Source organism: Ranitomeya imitator, chromosome 5 (assembly GCF_032444005.1).
Source record: "Ranitomeya imitator isolate aRanImi1 chromosome 5, aRanImi1.pri, whole genome shotgun sequence".
NCBI classification, from domain to species: Eukaryota; Metazoa; Chordata; class Amphibia; order Anura; family Dendrobatidae; genus Ranitomeya; species Ranitomeya imitator.
In genome coordinates this window covers 188076455-188101281 of record NC_091286.1, presented here as the reverse complement: position 1 = coordinate 188101281, position 24827 = coordinate 188076455, and the positions used below count along the sequence as shown (strand labels likewise).

Here is a 24827-nt window from a genome sequence, read left to right as displayed (position 1 = left end):
CCCGACCCCCTTTTTTTTTTGGTATATTCTGTGATTTCTGGTTTTAAATGTTTTTAAAATTTTGTGTTCGGTATGTGGTTTAAATTACTTTGGAATTAATAAAATTTGTTAATCTTTCTTGGTGATCCCTGCGTATGTGCATGTCTTCTTTGCTTTTTTGTACTGTCTCAATATTTGACATGCTGCAGGTTGAGCACGTAAAGTCTTATTGTTGATGGTGCCCTCTATCTTCAGTGTTTTGCTATATGGTTTGTCAGCATATTGCGCAAAAAAATCGCCATTGAAAGTCTATGGGGGCGAGAAAAATACGGATTACACACGGACCAACAGTATGACTTGCGAGAAATACGCCAGACATCTCCAGGTGCCAGGAAATGTGACAAGCCCTTAATCAGGAAGCTCGGACTTGCTAATTAGCTCAAAAAGCCAGACAGACATCCCGGAAGTCTGGTGCTCGCCTCCACGGAATTGCAAGCAGCATGGCCAACATAATCAATGCGGATATGCTCCTCATCCTGGTCCAAGAATTATTTTTTTTAAGCAACTTAAACGTTAGGTAATTCATGTAATAAGGCATTTTATTAGCATTGTTAAAATATGATCAATCAATGCCAAATGTTTTAATCAATGTTCAGAATGAGCTTATAGAATATTTTTTAACATGTCATTGCAATGGATGATGTTATGAGACGATGGTGCAGCATTAGGGACCAATATCGCCGGGAAAGGCAGCAGCGGGCAAGAAGTGGGTCAGCAGCTCCACCCAAAAAGCAAAAGTACATATACTACGATAGACTTTCCTTTTTGGATCCCAGTATGGATCTAAGACCGTAAGTAAAAACATCACAACACAATTTTTTTTTTTGTTATTATTATTTTGGATTGTTATAGTGCAATTTATTCAATGGCGCTTTACATGTAAGGAGGGGTATACATAATAAAAACAAGTACAATAATCTTAAACAATACAAGTCATAACTGGTACAGGAGGAGAGAGGACTCTGCCCACAAAGGCTCACAATTTTCAAGGGATGGGTGAGAATACAGTAGGCGAGGGTAGAGCTGGTCATGCATTGGTTTTTTTGATCATTGGTTATATGCTTGTTATATGCTTGTTGGAAGAGGTGGGTGTTCGGATCTTTTTGAAGGTTTTGATGGTAGGCGAGAGTCTGATGTGTTGTGTTAGAGGGTTCCAGAGTAGGGGTGATACACGAGATAAATCTTGGATACGATTGTGGTAAGAGGAGATAAGAGGGGAGTAGAGAAGGAGATCTTGTGAGGATCATTGATTGCGTGTAGGTAATTACCGGGAGACGAGGACACAGATGTATAATAAACTTATGTTAGCAATTTAATCAAATATTAATTATGGCTATTAATTTTGTTTTCTTCCTAACAGAACACAGTCCAACCTCACTGAGAGGGAGACCAGGTCGGACTCGGAGGTTGTGATAGATCCTGTTGGTGGAGAAGAAGAGGTGGCAGGCCCATTTTTGGCATCTTCTACCTCCATCCTTCCTGGACCATCGGCTTCTGCATCACAAAATACAGCAACAAGTCTACAAGATGCAGCACCACCACCCTCAGCAGCACATTATCCTGGAAACCAGGAAGAGCAAGGACACAGCTCTGTTATGAAAGACAATTCAGTATCACAATGGACATGGAGGTCAGAGCACATACAGTGATCTGACAATAACCCAAAATAATAGAACGAGCTCTGAGACGTGGGAACTCTGCAGACCGCAATCCCTGATCCTCTCCAAACACAACTAGAGGCAGCCGTGGATTGCGCCTAAAGCTCCCTATGCAACTCGGCACAGCCTGAGAAACTAACTAGCCTGAAGATAGAAAAAATAAGCCTACCTTGCCTCAGAGAAATACCCCAAAGGAAAAGGCAGCCCCCCACATATAATGACTGTGAGTAAGATGAAAAGACAAACGTAGGGATGAAATAGATTCAGCAAAGTGAGGCCCGATATTCTAGACAGAACGAGGATAGGAAAGATAACTTTGCGGTCTACACAAAACCCTAAAGAAAACCACGCAAAGGGGCAAAAAGACCCTCCGTACCGAACTAACGGCACGGAGGTACACCCTTTGCGTCCCAGAGCTTCCAGCAAAACAAATAGACAAGCTGGACAGAAAAAATAGCAACAAATAGCAAAGAAGCACTTAGCTATGCAGAGCAGCAGGCCACAGGAATGATCCAGAGAAACACAAGTCCAACACTGGAACATTGACAGGAAGCATGAATCAAAGCATTAGGTGGGGTTAAGTAGAGAAGCACCTAACGACCTCACCAGATCACCTGAGGAAGGAAGCTCAGAAGCAGCAGTACCAGTTTCCTCCACAAACGGAAGCTCCCAGAGAGAATCAGCCGAAGTACCACTTGTGACCACAGGAGGGAGCTCTGCCACAGAATTCACAACACAGCTCTGACCCTCGGTGGCTTTTGAGCCCGCGCCTGAGTCAGATGCTGAGTCCAAGCGGGAATTCCCACCCTACACTGACCTGTTGTCAGGAAAGCGCACTGATTGCGCACGGCGCCGCACTGGCAGGCACTGCGAAGAGAATCTGTAACGTGTGCTGAGTGTCTAGGTAGCAGTGTCGGGCGCTAGGTAGCTTCCACCATTCATGAGCAGTCATCAACACAAGGGATGGGAATGATTAAGGAGCTTTCATCCATCGACAAACATTCATCTACACACATGTTAGCAAGTTTACACTAGCGCATGGCCGAGCTTTTATAGCCGTAGGACACCGGGACCTTCCAGATGGTCCAATAGGAGCTGCAACAGGACCCGAACATGTGACCCCCGACCTTAGTCCCAGAAATACCTGCTCACTGCTGATCAGTACTGGCTACAAAGTCAGAGCCTGGAAAGGCAGCAGTAACCAGTCGCACAGTATCAGTTTGAGCCAGACGCTGGGAACGTCGTCTCCACTGAGCAGGCTCCACTGCAGCTGGAGAAGAATGGGAGACCGCAGTGGACATGGTTCGAGATTCCCCTGTGCAACGGCGGGAACTCGACACCTAACACATGGTGTCAATATGATCACTGCACTCCTAGAAGAATTCATTGAGAGGTGTAGTTAAATGGGGTCATTTATGGGGGGTTCTGCTGTTCTGGCACCTCATGGACTCTCCCAGTAGGTCATGGCACCTACAAACATAACAGTAAAATCTGGTGCCCTGATTACATGTAGGGTATTGGCGCACTCAGGAAAAAATGGACCTCATTTTCTTGTAAAAAAAAAATCTTAATAGCCCTTAGAAAAATTAGAAACTTGGGGCTAAAACAACTTTTTAGTGGAAGAAATGTAATTATTCTTTCTTCACTGCTCAATGGTATAAAATTTTGTGAGACACATATGGTGCTAGTAGAATCACTGCACCCCTAGATGAATTCAGTGGGAGTGTAGTTTGTAAAATTAATTCACATATAGGGTGATTCTGTTGTTCTGGCACCTTAGGGGCTCTGCCAATGTGACATGGCACCAGGGCTGCCACTAGGAATTTTGGGGCCCCATACTTTCTCCACCCAGGCTCCACCCCTCGAACTGTCCACAGTCTAAAGATTTTTTAAGTCACCACCATGACAAGGTAGACTCTTTTGGCCGGGCCCTACTCTACTCTATCCTATTAATCAAATCATTTGTTAAAATATCCAATACAATTTAGGTATAATTTTTATTTATTTTTCAATTTTTAAAATGACCAATAATATCACATACAGGGGACAAATACCACCGCACCATGACCAAGCACCATATTACCACCACATAGTGACCTATAATACCACATACAAGGAAGAAATACCGCCACACCATGTCCAGACCACATATTACCACCGCAGTGACCGAATGATATCACATACAGTACAAAGGAAAAATACAACCGCACCATGTCCAGACCACATATTACCACAACATGATGACCAATAATGCCACATACAAAGAACAAATACCACCACACCATGACCAGACCAAATTTTACTTGGAGGCATAGTGACTGAATACTCAAATACTGATCAGTAATAAAAAAACACACTAATATCACCATAAGTGATATTATACACAGGAGATCTGTACTTAGTATGCAGTGTCTGTGTACAGGTAATACAGTGATCATTGGTGACATTATACACAGGAGCTCTGTATATAATATACAGTGTACAGTGTCAGTGTACAGGTAACACACTGACTCACCAGTGACCTCTCTAGGTGAAGTCCTTCATCTTTGCTTTTCATCTTCATCCAGCACAGACTGCCGACACTTCTTCTAGCCAGGGCTCGTCTCTGCAGGAAATAATGAGCACCACTTGCAGAACACATTACTTATTTTTTTTCCCAAATTCTAAACTACACCAGATGAAGAAAAAAAGCGACAGTGTGGATTTGCACAGTAACAGGACCGCCTCCCCATTTAAAACAGTATCCTCAAAAAATAAAATAAATACATCACTGCAGTAATAATATCCCCATCCTGGCCCCCGTGTGTCTCATTCCTGACTCCAATCATATGTTCTCCCATTCTGCCTCCACGTGATATCCCATCCTGCCCCATATGATCTCCCCATCCTGCCCCATCTGTCCCATGATCCTGCTCCATCTGTCTCCATCATATCCATCCTGCCCCATGATTCTGCACCATCTGTCTCCATCCTGCCCCATCTGTCTCCATCATGCCCCATGATCCTGCACCATATGTCTCCATCCTGCCCCCTGTGTCTCCATCCTGCCTTATGTCTCCAATACTGCCTCCTGTATCTCACATCCTGCTTCCGTTTCTCACATCCTGCCCCCGTGTCTCCCATCCTGCCCGTCTCCATTCTGCCCATTGTCTCCATTCTGCCCATTGTCTGCATTCTGCCCCCTTGTCTCCATTCCGACCCCTTGTCTCCATTCTGCCCCATGTCTCCATCCTGACCCTTGTCTCCATTCTGCCCCCATGGCTCCATTCTGCCCTATGTCTCCATCCTGCCTTCGTGTCTCCATTCTGCTCCTTGCCTCCATTATGCCTGTTGTCTCCATTCCGCTCATTGTCTCCATCCTGCCCTCATGTCTCCCATCCTGCCCTCGTGTCTCCATTCTGCTCTCGTGTCTCCATTCTGCCCCCTGTCTACATTCTGCCCCTGTCTCCCATCCTGCCCCCGAGTCTCCCATCCTGCCTCCATGTCTCCCATCCTGCCTCCATGTCTCCCATCCTGCCCATGTCTCCATTCTGCCCCTTGTCTCCATTCTGACCCCTTGTCTCCATCCTGCCCTCATGTCTCCCATCCTGCTCCCATGTCTCCCATCCTGCCCCTGTGTCTCCCATCCTGCCCCCGTATCTCCATTCTGTCCTCGTGTCTCTCATTCTGTCCCCCTGTCTCCCATCCTGCCCCTGTGTCTCCCATCCTGCCCCCGTATCTCCATTCTGCCCCCTTGTCTCCATTCTGCCCCCTTGTCTCCATTCTGACCCTTGTCTATATTCTGCCCTTTGTCTCCGTCTCCATTCTGTCCCCTTGTCTTCATTCTGCCCCATGTCTCCATTCTGCCCCTTGTCTCCATTCTGCCCCTTGTCTCCATTCTGCCCCTTGTCTCCATTCTGCCCTGTGCCTCCCATCCTGCCCCCATGTATCCCATCCTGCCCCGTGACTCCATCCTGCCTTGGGCAAGAAGGAGACACATGGTCCATGTGTCTCCATCCTGCCGGTGAAGCATATTGTATCTTGCCGCTTTCAATAAAAAAAACCTTTTCTCCTTACCTAGCCATGATCCTGCAGCGATGATGATCCCTCCAGGCGTATCAAGCGCGCACTCGCCAGCGAATGACAATGACGTCATACGCTGGTGACGTACACGCTGACGTCAGCTGCCAGCCTCCGATTGCCTGGAGGCTTTAACTATTGCTGTGCAGGCCTGCATGGCAATAGAGCAACTGAACCTGCGCCTCGGACGCAGGTTCAGTTACTGCACCGGCAGAGTCCTGACACTGGGGCCCGATCAGCAGAAGAGACAAGGCCCGATGTGGGCCCGCTTTGCTGATCGGCCCCCATATGCCAGTCAGGGCAGTAATGCCCTTATGGCGGCCCTGCATGGCACCATCAAACCATCGCAGCAAAATCTAAACACCAATATAGCACCTCTTCCCTTCTGAGCTTTGCACTGTGCCTCAAAAGTAGTATTCCCCCAGACATGGGGTATTTGCGTACTCACAAGAAATTGCACAACAGATTATATGGTGCAATTTCTCCTGTTACTCTTATGAAAATGCTAAATTTGAGGCTAAAATAAAATTTCTGTGGGGAAAATGTGATTCTATTATTTTCACTGGTCAACATTATAAACTTCTGTGAAGCACCTGGGGGTTCAAGGTGCTTACCACACATCTAAATACATTCCTTGAGCGGTCTGGTTTCCACTATGGTGCCACTTGTGGGCGGTTTCTACTGTTTAAGCACATCAGAGGGCCTCCAAACGGGTATGACATCTGCTAATGATTCCAAGAAATGTTACATTCAAAAAGGCAAATGGAGCTCCTTCCCTTCCTAGCTCTGCCATGTGTCCAAACAGTGGCATTCTCCTTTATACTGGGTATCAGCATGCTCAAAATAAATTATATATAACAATATTTAGGGTCACTTTTTTCCTGTTACCCTTGTCAAAATAAAATACTTGGATCTGAAGAAAAGTTTTTGTGATAAAAGGTTAAATGTTCGGTATTTTTCCACATTCCAAAAATTCCTGTGAAGCACATGAAGGGTTAATAAACTTCTTGAATGTGGTTTTGAGCACCTTGAGGGGTACAGTTTTTAGAATAGTGTCACTTTTGTTATTTTCTGTCATATAGACCCCTCAAAGTGACTTCAAATGTGATGTGGTCCCTAAAAAAATGGTTTTGTAAATTTTGTAGGAAAAATTAAAAATCTCTGGTCAAATTTTAACCTTTATAACTTAAGAAATTTTGCTTCCAAAATTGTGCTGATGTAAAGTAGACATGTGGAAAATGTTATTTATTAACTATTCTGTGTGACATATCTCTGTGATTTGAAAGCATGAAAATTCAAAGTCTAAAAATTGCAACATTTTCAAAAATGTCACCAAATTTCTGTTTTTTTTCACAAATAAATGCAAGGCATATCAAAGAAATGTTACCACTCTCATGAAGTACAATTCGTCATGATAAAAACATCTCAGAATCACCAGGATCCGTTGAAGCATTCCAGAGTTATAATCACATAAAGTGACAGTGGTCAGAATTGTAACAATTGGCTTGGTCAATAAAGTGCAAATATCCTTTGTTCTATAACCCTGCATCACTGTCTTGCAGATAGAAGACAATAAACTGTAGGAGCTGATATATGAGGCAAACATCAGCCATTCAAAAATATCAAAAATAAATGTTTAACCCCTTTCTGACATTAGACGTACTATCCCATCGAGGTGGGGTGGGCCCCTATGACCACCGACGGGATAGTACGTCATATGCGATCGGCAGCGCTCACGGGGGGAGCGCGGCCGATCGCTGCCGGGTGTCAGCTGCCTATCGCAGCTGACATCCGGCACTATGTGCCAGGAGCAGTCACGGACCGCCCCCGGCACATTAACCCCCGGCACACCGCGATCAAACATGATCGCGATGTGCCGGCGGTATAGGGAAGCATCGCGCAAGGAGGGGGCTTCCTGTGGGCTTCCCTTCCTACCTCCCTCCCTGCTCCAGGCCCAGATCCAAGATGGCCGCGGCATCCGGGTCCTGCAGGGAGGGAGGTGGCTTCACAGAGCCTGCTCAGAGCAGGCACTGTGAAGCCTGCACTGCTCTAAGTCAGATCGGTGATCTGACAGAGTGCTGTGCAAACTGTCAGATCATCGATCTGTGATTTTCCCCCGGGACAAAGTAAAAAAGTTAAAAAAAATTTTTCCAAATGTGTAAAAAAATAATAAAAAAATATTCCTAAATAAAGAAAAAAAAATATTATTCCCATAAATACATTTCTTTATCTAAACAATAAAAAAAAACAATAAAAGTACACATATTTAGTATCGCCTCGTCCGTAATGACCCCACCTATAAAACTGGCCCACTAGTTAACCCCTTTAGTAAACACCGTAAGAAAAAAAAAAGAGGCAAAAAACAACGCTTTATTATCCTACCGCCGAACACAAACTGGAATAACACGCGATCAAAAAGACAGATATAAATATCCATGGTACCGCTGAAAACGTCATCTTGTCCCGCAAAAAACGAGCTGCCACACAGCATCATCAGGAAAAAATTAAAAAAGTTATAGTCCTGAGAATAAAGCGATGCAAAAATAATTATTTTTTCTATAAAATTGTTTTTATCGTATAAAAGCGACAAAACATAAAAAAATGATATAAATGAGGTATCGTTGTAATCGTACTGACCTGAAGAATTAAACTGCTTTATCAATTTTACCAAACGCAGAACGGTATAAACGCCTCCCTCAAAAGAAATTCATGAATAGCTGGTTTTTGGTCATTCTGCCTCACAAAAATCGTAATAAAAAGCGATCAAAATATGTCACATGCCCGAACATGTTACCAATAAAAACGTCAACTCGTCCCGCAAAAAACAAGACCTCACATGACTCTGTGGACCAAAATATGGAAAAATGATAGCTCTCAAAATGTGGTAACGCAAAAAATATTTTTTGCAATAAAAGGCGTCTTTCAGTGTGTGACGGCTTCCAATCATAAAAATCCACTAAAAAACCCGCTATAAAAGTAAATCAAACCCCCCTTCATCATCCCCTTAGTTAGGGAAAAATTTAAAAAATATATTTATTTCCATTTTCCCATTAGGGCTAGGGTTAAAGTTAGGGTTAGGGCTACGGTTAGGGCTAGGGTTAGGGCTGGGGTTAGGGTTGGGGCTACAGTTAGGGTTGGGGCTAAAGTTAGGGTTAGGGTTGGGGCTAAAGTTACGGTTAGGGTTTAGATTACATTTACAGTTGGGATTAGGGTTAGGGGTGTGTTGGATTAGGGTTTCAGTTATAATTGAGGGGTTTCCACTGTTTAAGCACATCAGGGGCTCTCCAAACGCGACATGGTGTCCGATCTCAATTCCAGCCAATTCTGCGTTAAAAAAGTAAAACCGTGCTCCTTCCCTTCCGAGCTCTCCCGTGTGCCCAAATAGGGGTTTACCCCAACATATGGGGTATCAGCGTACTCAGGACAAATAGGACAACAACTTTTGGGGTCCAATTTCTCCTGTTACCCTTGGTAAAATACAAATCTGGGGGCTAAAAAATAATATTTGTGGGAAAAAAAAGATTTTTTATTTTCACGGCTCTGCGTTATAAACTGTAGTGAAACACTTTGGGGTTCAAAGTTCTCACAACACATCTAGATAAGTTCCCTAGGGGGTCTAGTTTCCAATATGGGGTCACTTGTGGGGGGTTTCTACTGTTTAGGTACATTAGGGGCTCTGCAAATGCAATGTGACACCTGCAGACCATTTCATCTAAGTCTGCATTCCAAATGGCGCTCCTTCCCTTCCGAGCCCTCCCATGCGGCCAAACAGTGGTTCCCCCCCACATATGGGGTATCAGCGCACTCAGGACAAATTGTACAACAAATTTTGGGGTCCAATTTCTCCTGTTACCCTCGGGAAAATACAAAACTGGTAGCTAAAAAATAATTTTTGTGGGAAAAATTTTTTGTTTTATTTTTACGGCTCTGCATTATAAACTTCTGTGAAGCACTTGGTGGGTCAAAGTGCTCACCACACCTCTAGATAAGTTCCTTAGGGGGTCTACTTTCCAAAATGGTGTCATTTGTGGGGGATTTCAATGTTTAGGCACATCAGTGGCTCTCCAAACGCAACATGGTGTCCCATCTCAATTCCTGTCAATTTTGCATTGAAAAGTCAAACGGCGCTCCTTCCCTTCTGAGCTCTCCCATTCGCCCAAACAGTGGTTTACCCCCAGATATGGGGTATCAGCGTACTCAGAACAAATTGTACAACAACTTTTGCGGTCCAATTTCTTCTCTTACCCTCGGGAAAATAAAAAATTGGGGGCGAAAAGATAATTTTTGTGAAAAAATATGATTTTTTATTTTTACAGTTCTGCATTATAAACTTCTGTGAAGCACTTGGTGGGTCAAAGTGCTCACCACACCTCTAGATAAGTTCCTTAGGGGGTCTACTTTCCAAAATGGAAATGCAGCAAAAAAGCTAGCTCTAGCGAGGATTAATAACAGAGCCCAGATTATAAAGGGAAACGGAGTGGCTAACAGAGCACACCTGTGAACACAGGGATATCTAACATGGCTGATTAACCCCTGTTCTGCCAGAAGAAATAAACAAATTTAATATGATCAAGAAGTGCTTCTTCTCCGTGCCGGAGTAGGAGCAATCAGATGCTGCAGTATTCTGGCTCCACATTGTTGGGGTAACCCTGTGACACTGACACCCGATGGCTGGCGCTGACTCCAGTGCCATTTTATTGAAGTAATGTTCTACTACTATGTTGATGTTGTAGTACATTATTTCAATAAAATGGTGCCAGAGTCAGTGTACAAAATGTACCAATAAAAATGCTCGCTACCTCTGTGTAGAACGTGTTCAATAGCTAGTTGGTAATACTGCTCTTGATATAGTTGACTTTATTTAGAAGCTGTATTGTGATAGTATTTGCTATTTAGTAACTAAAGGATTGCAGTATTTAGAAATGTTACTTATCAAATTATATGCATCATTTTTGAATTGTCATTTCACTGTTAGGATTTTATAAGGCTTAAAAGTTTATGCAATTTTTCAACAAAAATTTATTTTTTTCTTCAAAATGTTGCTTTAGCCCTAAATTTTTCATTTTCACAAGAGGTAATAAGAGAAAAGGGATCCCACAATTTGTTGGCAATTTCTCCTGAATGTGGCAATACTTTACATGTGGTTAGATACTACTGTTTGGGCTTGGAAGGAATGAGCACTGTTTGACTTTTGGAGCACAATTTTGACTGGAACAGATTGCAGACACCATGTCACATTTGCAGATGTCATGATCCAGGCAGGGGTTTGTTTTATGTTATTCTCTTCCTGGTCTGGTCATGCTGGGGTTAACCTTCTCTGCCTTGTTTTGGCTTCAGTGTGGCTATTTCAGTCTGCTGTGCCTGCAGACCTATGTCAGTGATAGTTCCAGTCCCTGGCTTGAGCAGTTGACCCATATACCCTAGTGATCCTTCTGCCCGGGTTTGTGCCTGACCCGTTCCCCATCCCTGACTTAGTGTGTGTTTGGTGGTTTCCAACAGAGTATGACTCGTCTTGTATTCTGAACCCTGCCTCCTGCTTTCCGTCTCTGTTACTATGTTTCCCGTCTGGCTTTGACTCTCTGGCTTGTACCCCGACTACGTCTTGTGTCTCACGTTTTGGATCCTACGCTCCCGTCTGCTTCCGATTTCTGGCTTGTCTCTGACCTCATTAAAAGCTGTAACCTCTGGTAGTTCATCTTAGTGTTTGTTGCTGACCGGCCTGTCTGACTACTCTGCCGCCTCCTGGTGGCACTCCTCGCTTTGCACCGTGGTGCTACACGGTGAGAGCTATCTTTTTCCCTTACCTGTGTCCCCTTTTGGAGGTTGCGTGCAACTGCCTTGCAGTTCCATTACAGCAGAGCCACTGTGGTGCCAAACAATAGAATCAGTCCAAAAGTGAAACAATTTTGTAAACCATATCCTCCAGGAATTCATTTAGGAGTGTAGTGAGCATTTTAAACCCATGGGTGCATCACAAAAACGTTAATATTGGCTCATGAGAATTAAAAATTATGATTTTTACATTATTGCTTTTAACCTAGGAGCTATAACAGGAGAAAAGAAACATAACACTATTTCTCCTGAGTACACCAATGCCCTATATGTGGTCAGAAAGTGTTCTAGAGACACATGCCCATAATTTGTTAGGGGAGTTGTTTATGCTATGCAGTGGTATACATTTGGTCATTAAGGCTAGGGTCACATTGCGTTAGTGCAATCCGTTTAGCGCTAGCGCTAGTGGATTGCGCTAACGCAATGTTTTGTATGGGGCTGTGGTCGGGGTCGCGGTAACGTCCCCGCTCTTGCAGATCCCCGATCTGCGAGAGCGGGGAACGGACCGCGGGCGTGCCTCGGACGCTGCAAGCAGCGTCCGCGGCGCGCCAGGAATCACCGGCGCGTCGCTAGCGCGTGCCGAACATGGCACGCACTAGTGAAGCGCGTTCCCATTAGCGTGAATGGGCGCGTTAACGGCCGCGTTGCACGACGTTAATTTCGCCGTCCAACGCTGTCCGTTTAACGCGGTCCCATAACGCAATGGGAACCCAGCCTAACTGTACAAATTCAGTTTGCAAGAGCTCAGAAGGGAAAGGGGAACACATTTGGCTTTGTCATCTCACATATTTATTAATTTTATTGTGGGAGCTATGACTATTTTCGAGAGCCTTTGTGCTGTTAGTCTATGAAGATTGACTATTGTTAAATTGACAAAAGAGATAAAGCTGTAATTGGTATCATTCTGTGGTAAATAACATCCTTGATAACTTTTAAGGCTGGGTGGCCACGATCTTGAACAAGCATCGCTTTGGACGCAGCATATGTTCTCTGTGTCCAAAGCGCTTGCCTTCCATTGAACTCAGGTAAATCTGCATGTGTTCACTGAACCATGTGGATCCACCGCATTCAATTATATTGCTGTGATTTCTCATGCAGAGACTAGTGTCTTCGCAAGAGAAATTAACATGCTGCAGTCTATAAATACGCACTGCATGTCAGTGTCCGCGGGTGACCCCGGGCATTTGTTGGCGAATAGTAAACATGGGATTTCTTGAAATCCCATCCACTGTGCAGTAACAACTGGCTGCTGCAGGATTGATACTGCATAAAAACGCACGGTCAAACCCGCAGCAACTCCAGATTGTGGGTGTATACTTTAAAGCTAATTTTTAAGCTGAACACTTACGTCAGTTTCTATCTAAATTAGAAAAAGTGTGATTCAGAACCCCCAATGAAACCATTACCTGACAATGAGGCAGATGGAATCACTTTAGACTCCATATGTCCTGTGTTCCAGTGGTGTTTGTCTTACTAGATGCTAAAAAGAGCATAAGTTAACCACGCTTTTATGCATGGCTAAATAGACAGAGACAGAAAAGAAGTCATGTGCAGTCCAAGGAGACTTTGCCTGGCTTGTTATAGTGAATGGTTTCATCAAGAATTAGGACAAGTACATCCAATGCCAAAAAGGGGTTGATGCAAATAAATTACAAAATTTACCTCTCTGTAATTGTACATTGCCAGGTCTGAAATTGCATGAGTATCAGGTACCCTAAGCCGGGAAAATTCAGGGACACAGATGTCTGCAAAAAGAATTTAACCATTTAATTTTATATGATAAGGTAAATAAACTGGATATTGTTAGATCTTGTTTTGAATCACTCACCAAAATCATTACTGCATTGCTCCATTAAGTCAGAAAATACAAGGCAATCTTCAAATCCCTATACAAAAAAATAAAAGACCTGTTACAATTTTGTTACAGAAATCATAACAAAATGAGATACATACAGTATGTTAGGCAGTGAACATGCAGTGTTATTTTTCTTCAGGTCATAGTCTGGTTTTACAAAATAGCATAACAAAAATGATCAATTAATACATTTTCAAAATTCATGCTGAGACCTATAGCCATGTTTTACTGCAAGTTATGTGGCATGTTCATTCAGATTGCATATATGAAGAGATATTATACATCTGCTCCAGAATGAGACATGTAATGACTGACAATTTGCTCTGCTGATCTCACTGCAGAGCTGTGTGTGACTATAAGGCCGGGGTCACACCTGCAAGTTCAATGCAAGAAACTCACACGAGTCTCTCGCATCAAGTCCCGGCACTGCCGCTGGCACTCGGGACTGAAGAGTGCGGCTGCATGTATTTCTATGGAGCTGGACGCTCCAGTCTGCAATGCCGGTGGCAGTGTCGGGTATTGATGCGAGAGACTCGTGTGAGTTTCTCACATTGAACTCGCAAGTGTGACACCAGCCTAACTGGCACAGTACAGCATTCACCCTGACCTTCCTCAATTGGCCAAATTTTAAAATTATGACCAGCGACTCTTTATGAGGTAGTAACTCTAGAACGCTTCAACTTATCCTATCGTTTCTGAGACTGTTTTCTCATGACATATTGTACTATATGTTTCTGGTAAATTTTGATCAATATAATGTGTGTTTATTCATGAAAATATTGAAAATTTGACAAAATCTTTGAAAATGTCACAATTTTTTAACTTTGAATTAATATGCCCTTAAATAAGATATTTCTACTACACAAAATAATTAATAAATAACATTTACCTCATGTTTACTTTACATCTGCATTATTGCTGAAACATATTTCTTTGTTGGGAACTTAGGAGAGTTTAAAGTTAATCAGTAATTTTTAGTAGTGTATCATAGAAATGATTCGTCAAACTCAATTTTACAGGTGGACTCGCCCCTATCAGAGTGTATCAAAGTGTGTAACCCCGCCCAGCCCCCTGTCAGCCAGCTGTCCCTGTGTCTGGCTGATTTCCCCCTTTGATATAGTTTGATATTGTTAATTTGATCCTGTGATTATTAACCCAGTATTTCTTTTTATATTAGATTTTCTTAATTTGTTTATTTTATATCCTATTAGATTTTCATATTATATGTAAGTTGCTGTAGCTGCTATGAGTATCAGGGCAGTGTGTTTTATTCATGTTTTATAACACACCATGCCATTTTTATATATTTTATATCCTAGTCGTGTATTTATTTGACACTGTGATTCTCATTTTTACACGTGGTTTAGAACACCATTCTCTGACCCATGTTACAACACCCGCAAGTATGAAGCGGTGTATTTTATACGTTTATAAAAGCAAAGACACGATATTGTAAAAGTTTAAAAAGATTTTATTGTTGCAAAATAAATACATTTCAAATACATTTCAATAATATAAAAATTCTTACAGAATATAAAAAGTAAAAACATTAAATAGTACAATGAACATACATCATTACACTTCTTACAAAATAATTAATATAGCGTTACAAGGCGCATACAGCATTTATCCAGTACATTCTTTACATGAGCCACATGGTTTGTAGCATCGGTAGAGACCTTTTTTTAGGGAGCAGAGTTTTGCGTATGGTACCTAATGACGGTGAATGTAAAGATTGAATTGTACGGGACAACGGAGCTAGCTTCTGCGGTGTAGATACAGAGCGTGTCTCACTGCTGGAAATTTTTAATTCATCTAAAAGCTGCCTAGTAGTGGGGTTACCCACAACTGTAGACGGTATCTTTAGCACGGCCATAGCCTGCATAAATGAATCCCAACCCGGTGGTAAATTTCTGCGGGACAGGGCATGACTCTGCGTTGTACTACGTACCAAATCCAGTAAGTTAGACCCTGGTATTACGGATCCTTTGAAAATAAAGTCAGCTTTATTATTCCAGGCTGTAACATTTTTATTCTGCAGCAACCTGTTTAGTAAAAATTCAGCATTCTTTTTATATCTTTGGTTTATATGGCTGACAATTTCAGCGATCTCTTGATTTTTATCAGAGTGGGTATTTGGCAATTGTTGCTGACCAGGATCAGGAGTGCTAACGATATTTAAAGCCGTTACTTCTTTTGAGCTGTGCCTCGTATGTACCAAGTAGCGTTGTAGCACAGAGCTATACATTTTAATTTTCACATCATCGGGAATGTCACGACGTTGTAAAATGCCGCCAATTTCACCACCAAGGTGGCGAATAACACTGTCGCGTATGTTATCTGTAGTACCTGGTCTTAGTTTGTCTATCTCCTGTTTGGGCACTAGATACATTTTCTCTGTATGTTCCATTATCTTCCGGCGAGCAGGCTTGTTATTATTGGAATTGCAAAAGCTAAAAGATGGCCGATAAAAACGCCGGCCTGCTTTATTAGGCGCTTCTTTTTCTTTATGGGCTGAGATCTGTCGCTCAGGGTTCTTATAGCTTTACGTTACTTCTTTAATATACCTTTTTGGCGCTCTTTCAGCGAAATCCTGCCTTTTAAGATGTTTAAAGCGATCTCGCCTATGGCTGTAATTAAATCACAGCTTGCATTGCGCAAAATAGACTTTCTGACAGCGGGGGTTGCTTTCACCAGGGTTTTTAAGAGCGCCCAGTTACGCCGGAGCCTCTCAGACATCTTTACATCACAACGCACACAGCGTAGAATGTCTGATACCGGGTAAAATTCACTTTTTAGAAGTGTTTTTCTTTTGAACATAGACAGCGGGCAACGCTGGTGGAAACAACCCAGTCCTTAAGCGCAGATCCTCAGGGATATTAGCTCTCAAATCTACAAGCAAATACCTGTAAGGGTCCTGCGTGGCATCCTCAAAAGCTTCTAGGAAAAAACGTGTTTTTCCGGGATACATCTGACGAGCTAGAGTTAAAATTTGTAATTTATCTCGGGGGTTATTAAAAAGCACCACGTACTTTGTGTTTAAATTTATTGTACAGCTTTTCTTACCCTGACAAAATATGTTTTGTACCAGGTAGAAAATGCTGAGATTTCTGTGGTGCACATACTTGGTAAAGGCTTTTTCTATCTCACAATTTTCACTAGCACTCTCCATGATATCATCAACAATAGCCAAATTCACCTTCTCCGGTGGGAATAATTCATCATCTACGAATGTATTCGGCAGACCCTCCACAAATCTGGCGTGGGAAAAAGAGAGAGAGATTTCATCATGTAGTTTTTGCCAACATGATTAAAACCAAACAATATTATCAGGCTTCTGAGAAAAATTAGCTTCAATATTATATAGCAGCTGTTTTACAAAATAGCTCTTTCCAGAATTAGATTGGCCTGCTAGAATGCATGAGAATGGGTGCTGCAGATGTGTATCTATCACAATACGTGGCTAATACCCAAAAGGTAATGTTGGGAAATCATCTAATAGTCGCCGCTTTGTATAAACGCACTTTTGTGTTTTGCGTAATGGCCTTGTTTCAATATCCTAGTACTTTTTATTTCGCACAATGGCCGGCTGCTGTACGACAACACGTTTCTGAGTTTCTGTGGCAGAATTGCGCGGGTAGTCCAGAACTAGATCTTTCAGACTGTTGAAATTAATAGATTGAGAGTTACCAACATTTAGTGTTATCCCCTTAACTTTTAAGACAGTATTACCGGTGTTGAGTTTGTATCCGTAAGTTTTGGGGCCCGTGGATACAAATTCTGTGATGTGTGTACCATCGGGTATTTCACTGTTCAGCTCCCCCAGGTAATCGCCTAAAGGCGGCTGCCACTCACAATCTCTCTGTACAAAAATAACTGAATCTGTGTCGTGATAAAGGCACCTCTCCTGCAGCCGGTCCAGCAGCTCTAACCGAGCATGCGCTGTTGTAAAACAAGCTATAAAAATGTTTGTGTTTTTGTTGAGTGTGTGGTGGCCTTTTGCATATTTCCAGTTAATGGTTGCAGTGTCATCATCAAGGAAATGCAACATCGAAATGTCATAGTAAGGCAGGAACAAATACTTAAAAAGCTCATCTGGATCCCTAACAATGTTGGTACATGATAGATTAGATCTCTGAGCAAACTTTCCCCATAAAGAAGTTAAGAAAAGCTTGGAGATCTGTCTCTTAGCAGGATTGACAGCTATATTTTCAGGCCGTAATTGGACACCTTCTTTTTCAAGAAAAGAGTCAATGTACTGCCGTTTCTTGTCGTCATCAGTACACCAGCTAGGATAACCAGAGGCTTCCTGCTTATCCCTAAGATGTAATTTAATGTAGGGAGCAAACAGATCATCAGTGGTTTTAGGAAAATGCCATATTTCATAGATGTGCGCGATCCGATACCCTTTTTCTATCGCCATCTCAAGCTCTATAGAGCACCAGGTGCCTGTCAGTGCACGTTCTTCATCACTATGAGCACAAATATCACCATGGGAATTTGCAGCGCATGTATAGCAAAGGGGAAACATTAATTTTTTGCTGAGTTTTACCGGTAGAACTGGAAAAAATAAATCTCTCGGCGGGTAGACCTTGACTTTAGCAATGCCAAAGTATTTTTTAATAAATCCAAAATTGTCATAGATGATGTCTGGATGGCCTACAGGGTATGTTTTAGTTTTGTTTACAAAGGGGTACAGACTGGTGAAATCATAGTAATGTAAAGTCTCCCCTTCTTCCAGATGGTGATAGAGCTTAATGGCGTTAGTTCGGCCGCCATAAAGCGCATCACGGGGGTCTAAACGAATGGGAAACTCCATCTGGTGGAGAAATGCTTGAAGGTTAGAATCATTTTCAACCATTTCATTCCACGCATGCTCCCACATCACTCTTACTGTGTACCCGCAGCACTGTAAGTAACGCTTTTTAGCTAAAAAGGTATAATATAACTGGCCGTAGGACGTGCTTGTGACCTTATTCGTGTCATTTTCATTATAGCACACGGGACACCCGTGGTAAAAACAGCCCTGAAATTCAAAGGCTATGTGTTGGCCACTAACATAGGCACAACCATGTAGAAAATATTTCCCGACCTGTTTTTCACCGCCCCTCAAAGCGTGCTGTATGTCGATGTTCTCGGAGTGGGCTACATACATGAGCCACTGTATAGCGGGTGTCGAGTAGCGTTTTTTTGCCTTGTGATAATTATCACCAGGTAAAATGGCGATTGTCTTTTTTGGAAGAAATTTAAACCGGTACATTGTCATACACACCGAGGCCATCTGCTCACTACAATCCTTTGCTTTTGACGCTTACAGTATTTTTTAACATTTTTCTGTGTCATCTGCATAATACGCTCTCTTTAGATCTCGCAGGCGTGTCTCAAAATTTCAACATCTTGTTTGCAATAAGATTTTAGCTCGGCCTTGAAGTCAAAAGTTGTATTTACCTGTGTCTCATACCACTCCAGGAACTCTACCTTCTCACCAGGTGACATGTACTCCGCCCCATAATATTTTACATCAGGTATGGGACCTACATAATTTTGGTTTTCTCTGGTATTGAAAAAGTGTGGAAAATGTCCTTTGCTGCCTGTTGTAATTTACTGAGTTTCATGGGGATAAAATTTAGAGAGTCTATGAACCTTATAGACAAATCAGGTAGCGTCACACACAAGAGACGGCCACCTTGGGTTATCAACTGTACTTGTAGTTTTTCAGAAATCAGTTCCTTAACAATAAAGTATGAGTCATATCTTCCACCATTGTGGGCAATAAATGTATGATCTGAAAATTTACCGCTTGTAAAGAACTGTACAAAGTCATGTGTACAGGCTTCACTTTACAAGCTATAAATAAAGATATAGGACTTAGTAGAGGCGATTGGGGATTTTCTCAGAGCGGCTGTGCAAAAACACGTTTTCATACGATTGCTACCTTTTCCTGTCTTGCTCGCAGGCCCTCGCGTTTTTTTAGGGGCTCTAGAAACAGGGCTATTTCTCTGTGTGGGGGTCTGGCACAACAGGTCTTCAGCGGACATCTGATTGTGTTCCGAGGTAATTGGTTCTGGAAACAGGTCGACATCTGTAAAGAGTTGTATTTATATAAAGCTTGAAACATACCTAATAGCGAATCCTCAACTAGGTCGGAAAAAGCCGAAAAATTTTGGGATTCCATCTAAAATAAATTATCTGTGTACATTTTTTTGTGCTATCTATATTAATTTTACACCGCAGACAAACACATTTTATATACCGTAACAAATACATTTGAGACTGCTGCATAAATGTTTATACTAACCAAAACATAGGTAATACGGATAAGTCTTTCTATATTAATTTTACACCGTAAATACGGTTATACAGTTAAACTATATTATACAGCGCAACTAAATTTGTACCTACTGTATAAATGTGTCTATGTCATGCAAAACATGTGTAATAAGTCTTTATACACAGTTAAATACCTCAAGCGCTGAATACACTAGTTATGATCTATTAACAGCTATTAACTATTGTATTACACAAATTATGTCATAATAAATATACGGTTAAATTATTAAAACAGATAACAACTTTAAATATGGTTTTAGAGATGCATAGTTAAATATAATTAAACATTTGCGAATAAGACAAAATAGAATAATGCGCCACTCTGCATATACTTACATTTAGAATAGCTCTTCGGTTAGTCTGGTCTGACTTCTGCTGGATTTGTGGTGTCGTTCATCGAAGGTTATTAATGCGCTCATTCCTAAGAATGAGCGCGTTAAGGACCTTCGATGACGTCGCGGCTTGTGATTAGTCGCGTGAGCGATCACATGACGCTACCGCGACCTATCACAAGCCGCGACGTCATCGAAGGTCATTAACGCGCTCATTCTCAGGAAGGAAAGCATGGCGGTTGCAGCGGTGACAACCAGGGCGCGTCAGAGGGTAAGTATATCAATATTTTTTATTTTTATTCTTTATTTTACACATGAATATGGATCCCAGGGCCTGAAGGAGAGTTTACTCTCCTTCAGACCCTGGGTACCATTACAGGATACCTTCCGATATTTGTGTCCCATTGACTTGTATTGGTATCGGATATCGGTATCGGCGATATCCGATATTTTTCAGATATCGGCCGATACCATCCGATACCGATACTTTCAAATATCGGACGGTATCGCTCAATACTAGTTCTTACACAAAAAACCCACTGGACTTTCACCACTACAACGTCAACCACGCGGCATTATATCTGGATGGCCAGCAGATACCCGCGAGACCTTATAATCCTAATTTTAATGATGCTTTAGCAATCAGAGAGTATATGGCGCTTGCCCATATATCTGGCAAGCAAAAGGCTAATTGAGCCATGGCGATAGATCGTGAAGAATTTATGGCTGGATTCACGCTATTTGCTTTTGATTTATCGCCTGATCAAGAGCCTGGAGGCCATTTCTCGCTCATTAAAACAGGTAACCTGCGTGCTGAAGTCCGCTTTGCGCTAGCGACACCCCACACGATAAATATGATTGTTTTTGCAGTCAACCACACCATTCTGGAAATTAATAATAGGCGAGAGATCTTGTACAATTTTAATTAAGTAACGATGGACAGTCTGCAGCTTACAGCGGTATTGAGGGCCGATAATTATACAGAGCGCATATTCGCCGGTGTGTTTCCATGTGATTTGCTTCCGGAAGAAAGAGTGACTCAGAGACCCGCGGCATACAGTGCCTACAAGTAGTATTCAACCCCCTGCAGATTTAGCAGGTTTAATAAGATGCAAATAAGTTGGAGCCTTCAAACTTCAAACAAGAGCAGGATTTATTAACAGATGCATAAATCTTACAAACCAAAAAGTTTTGTTGCTCAGTTAAATTTTTATAAATTTTAAACATAAAAGTGTGGGTCAATTATTATTCAACCCCTAGGTTTAATATTTTGTGGAATAACCTTTGTTTGCAATTACAGCTAATAATCATCTTTTATAAGACCTGATCAGGCCGGCACAGGTCTCTGGAGTTATCTTGGCCCACTCCTCCATGCAGATCTTATCTAGGTTCTTTGGGTGTCTCATGTGGACTTTAATCTTGACTTCCTTCCACAAGTTTTCAATTGGGTTAAGGTCAGGAGACTGACTAGGCCACTGCAACACCTTGATTTTTTGCCTCTTGAACCAGGCCTTGATTTTCTTGGATGTGTGCTTTGGGTCGTTGTCTTGTTGGAAGATGAAATGACGACCCATCTTAAGATCCTTGATGGAGGAGCGGAGGTTCTTGGCCAAAATCTCCAGGTAGTCCGTGCTATCCATCTTCCCATGGATGCGGACCAGATAGCCAGGCCCCTTGGCTGAGAAACAGCCCCACAGCATGATGCTGCCACCACCATGCTTGACTGTAGGGATGGTATTCTTGGGGTCGTATGCAGTGCCATCCAGTCTCCAAACGTCACGTGTGTGGTTGGCACCAAAGATCTCAATCTTGGTCTCATCAGACCAGAGAACCTTGAACCAGTCAGTCTCAGAGTCCTCCAAGTGATCATGAGCAAACTGTAGACGAGCCTTGACATGACGCTTTGAAAGTAAAGGTACCTTACGGGCTCGTCTGGAACGGAGACCATTGCGGTGGAGTACGTTACTTATGGTATTGACTGAAACCAATGTCCCCACTGCCATGAGATCTTCCCGGAGCTCCTTCCTTGTTGTCCTTGGGTTAGCCTTGACTCTTCGGACAAGCCTGGCCTTGGCACGGGAGGAAACTTTCAAAGGCTGTCCAGGCCGTGGAAGGCTAACAGTAGTTCCATAAGCCTTCCACTTCCGGATGATGCTCCCAACAGTGGAGACAGGTAGGCCCAACTCCTTGGAAAGGGTTTTGTACCCCTTGCCAGCCTTGTGACCCTCCACGATCTTGTCTCTGATGGCCTTGGAATGCTCCTTTGTCTTTCCCATGTTGACCATGTATGAGTGCTGTTCACAAGTTTGGGGAGGGTCTTAAATAGTCAGAAAAGGCTGGAAAAAGAGATAATTAATCCAAACATGTGAAGCTCGTTGTTCTTTGTGCCTGAACTACTTCTTAATACTTTAGGGGAACCAAACAGAATTCTGGTAGGTTGAGGGGTTGAATAATAAATAGTAACATAGTAACATAGTTAGTAAGGCCGAAAAAAGACATTTGTCCATCCAGTTCAGCCTATATTCCATCATAATAAATCCCCAGATCTACGTCCTTCTACAGAACCTAATAATTGTATGATACAATATTGTTCTGCTCCAGGAAGACATCCAGACCTCTCTTGAACCCCTCGACTGAGTTCGCCATCACCTTCCTTGGTATAAACAGATCCTCAGCGAGATATTTGTATTGTCCCCTTATATACTTATACATGGTTATTAGATCGCCCCTCAGTCGTCTTTTTTCTAGACTAAATAATCCTAATTTCGCTAATCTATCTGGGTATTGTAGTTCTCCCATCCCCTTTATTAATTTTGTTGCCCTCCTTTTTACTCTCTCTAGTTCTATTATATCCTTCCTGAGCACCGGTGCCCAAAACTGGACACAGTACTCCATGTGCGGTCTAACTAGGGATTTGTACAGAGGCAGTATAATGCTCTCATCATGTGTATCCAGACCTCTTTTAATGCACCCCATGATCCTGTTTGCCTTGGCAGCTGCTGCCTGGCACTGGCTGCTCCAGGTAAGTTTATCATTAACTAGGATCCCCAAGTCCTTCTCCCTGTCAGATTTACCCAGTGGTTTCCCATTCAGTGTGTAATGGTGATATTGATTCCTTCTTCCCATGTGTATAACCTTACATTTATCATTGTTAAACCTCATCTGCCACCTTTCAGCCCAAGTTTCCAACTTATCCAGATCCATCTGTAGCAGAATACTATCTTCTCTTGTATTAACTGCTTTACATAGTTTTGTATCATCTGCAAATATCGATATTTTACTGTGTAAACCTTCTACCAGATAATTAATGAATACGTTGAAGAGAACAGGTCCCAATACTGACCCCTACGGTACCCTACTGGTCACAGCGACCCAGTTAGAGACTATACCATTTATAACCACCCTCTGCTTTCTATCACTAAGCCAGTTACTAACCCATTTACACACATTTTCCCCCAGACCAAGCATTCTCATTTTGTGTACCAACCTCTTGTGCGGCACGGTATCAAACGCTTTGGAAAAATCGAGATATACCACGTCCAATGACTCACCGTGGTCCAGCCTATAGCTTACCTCTTCATAAAAACTGATTAGATTGGTTTGACAGGAGCGATTTCTCATAAACCCATGCTGATATGGAGTTAAACAGTTATTCTCATTGAGATAATCCAGAATAACATCCCTCAGAGACCCTTCAAATATTTTACCAACAATAGAGGTTAGACTTACTGGCCTATAATTTCCAGGTTCACTTTTAGAGCCCTTTTTGAATATTGGCACCACATTTGCTATGCGCCAGTCCTGCGGAACAGACCCTGTTGCTATAGAGTCCCTAAAAATAAGAAATAATGGTTTATCTATTACATTACTTAGTTCTCTTAGTACTCGTGGGTGTATGCCATCCGGACCCGGAGATTTATCTATTTTAATCTTATTTAGCTGGTTTCGCACCTCTTCTTGGGTTAGATTGGTGACCCTTAATATAGGGTTTTCATTGTTTCTTGGGATTTCACCTAGCATTTCATTTTCCACCGTGAATACCGTGGAGAAGTAGATGTTTAATATGTTAGCTTTTTCCTCGTCATCTACAACCATTCTTTCCTCACTATTTTTTAAGGGGCCTACATTTTCAGTTTTTATTCTTTTACTATTGATATAGTTGAAGAACAGTTTGGGATTAGTTTTACTCTCCTTAGCAATGTGCTTCTCTGTTTCCTTTTTGGCAGCTTTAATTAGTTTTTTAGATAAAGTATTTTTCTCCCTATAGTTTTTTAGAGCTTCAATGGTGCCATCCTGCTTTAGTAGTGCAAATGCTTTCTTTTTACTGTTAATTGCCTGTCTTACTTCTTTGTTTAGCCACATTGGGTTTTTCCTATTTCTAGTCCTTTTATTCCCAAAAGGTATAAACCGCTTAAACTGCCTATTTAGGATGTTCTTAAACATTTCCCATTTATTATCTGTATTCTTATTTCTGAGGATATTGTCCCAGTCTACCAGATTAAGGGCATCTCTAAGCTGGTCAAACTTTGCCTTCCTAAAGTTCAGTGTTTTTGTGACTCCCTGACAAGTCCCCCTAGTGAAAGACAGGTGAAACTGCACAATATTGTGGTCGCTATTTCCTAGATGCCCAACCACCTGCAGATTTGTTATTCTGTCAGGTCTATTAGATAGTATTAAGTCTAAAAGTGCTGCTCCTCTGGTTGGATTCTGCACCAATTGTGA

At 42.2% G+C, this 24827-nt stretch overlaps 1 protein-coding gene across 2 annotated transcripts in view; it reads right to left on the bottom strand.

Annotated features, from left to right (window-relative positions):
- KMO (kynurenine 3-monooxygenase) overlaps nt 1-24827 on the bottom strand; it is an 850240-nt gene that overhangs the window by 133644 nt on the left and 691769 nt on the right. For both annotated transcript variants that reach the window (XM_069767942.1, XM_069767941.1), the window contains exons 11-12: nt 13417-13474; nt 13251-13333 (exon numbers count right to left, since the gene is read on the bottom strand). In XM_069767942.1, the coding sequence (XP_069624043.1) occupies nt 13251-13333; nt 13417-13474 (141 nt within the window). The remainder of the gene's footprint in view (nt 1-13250; nt 13334-13416; nt 13475-24827) is intronic.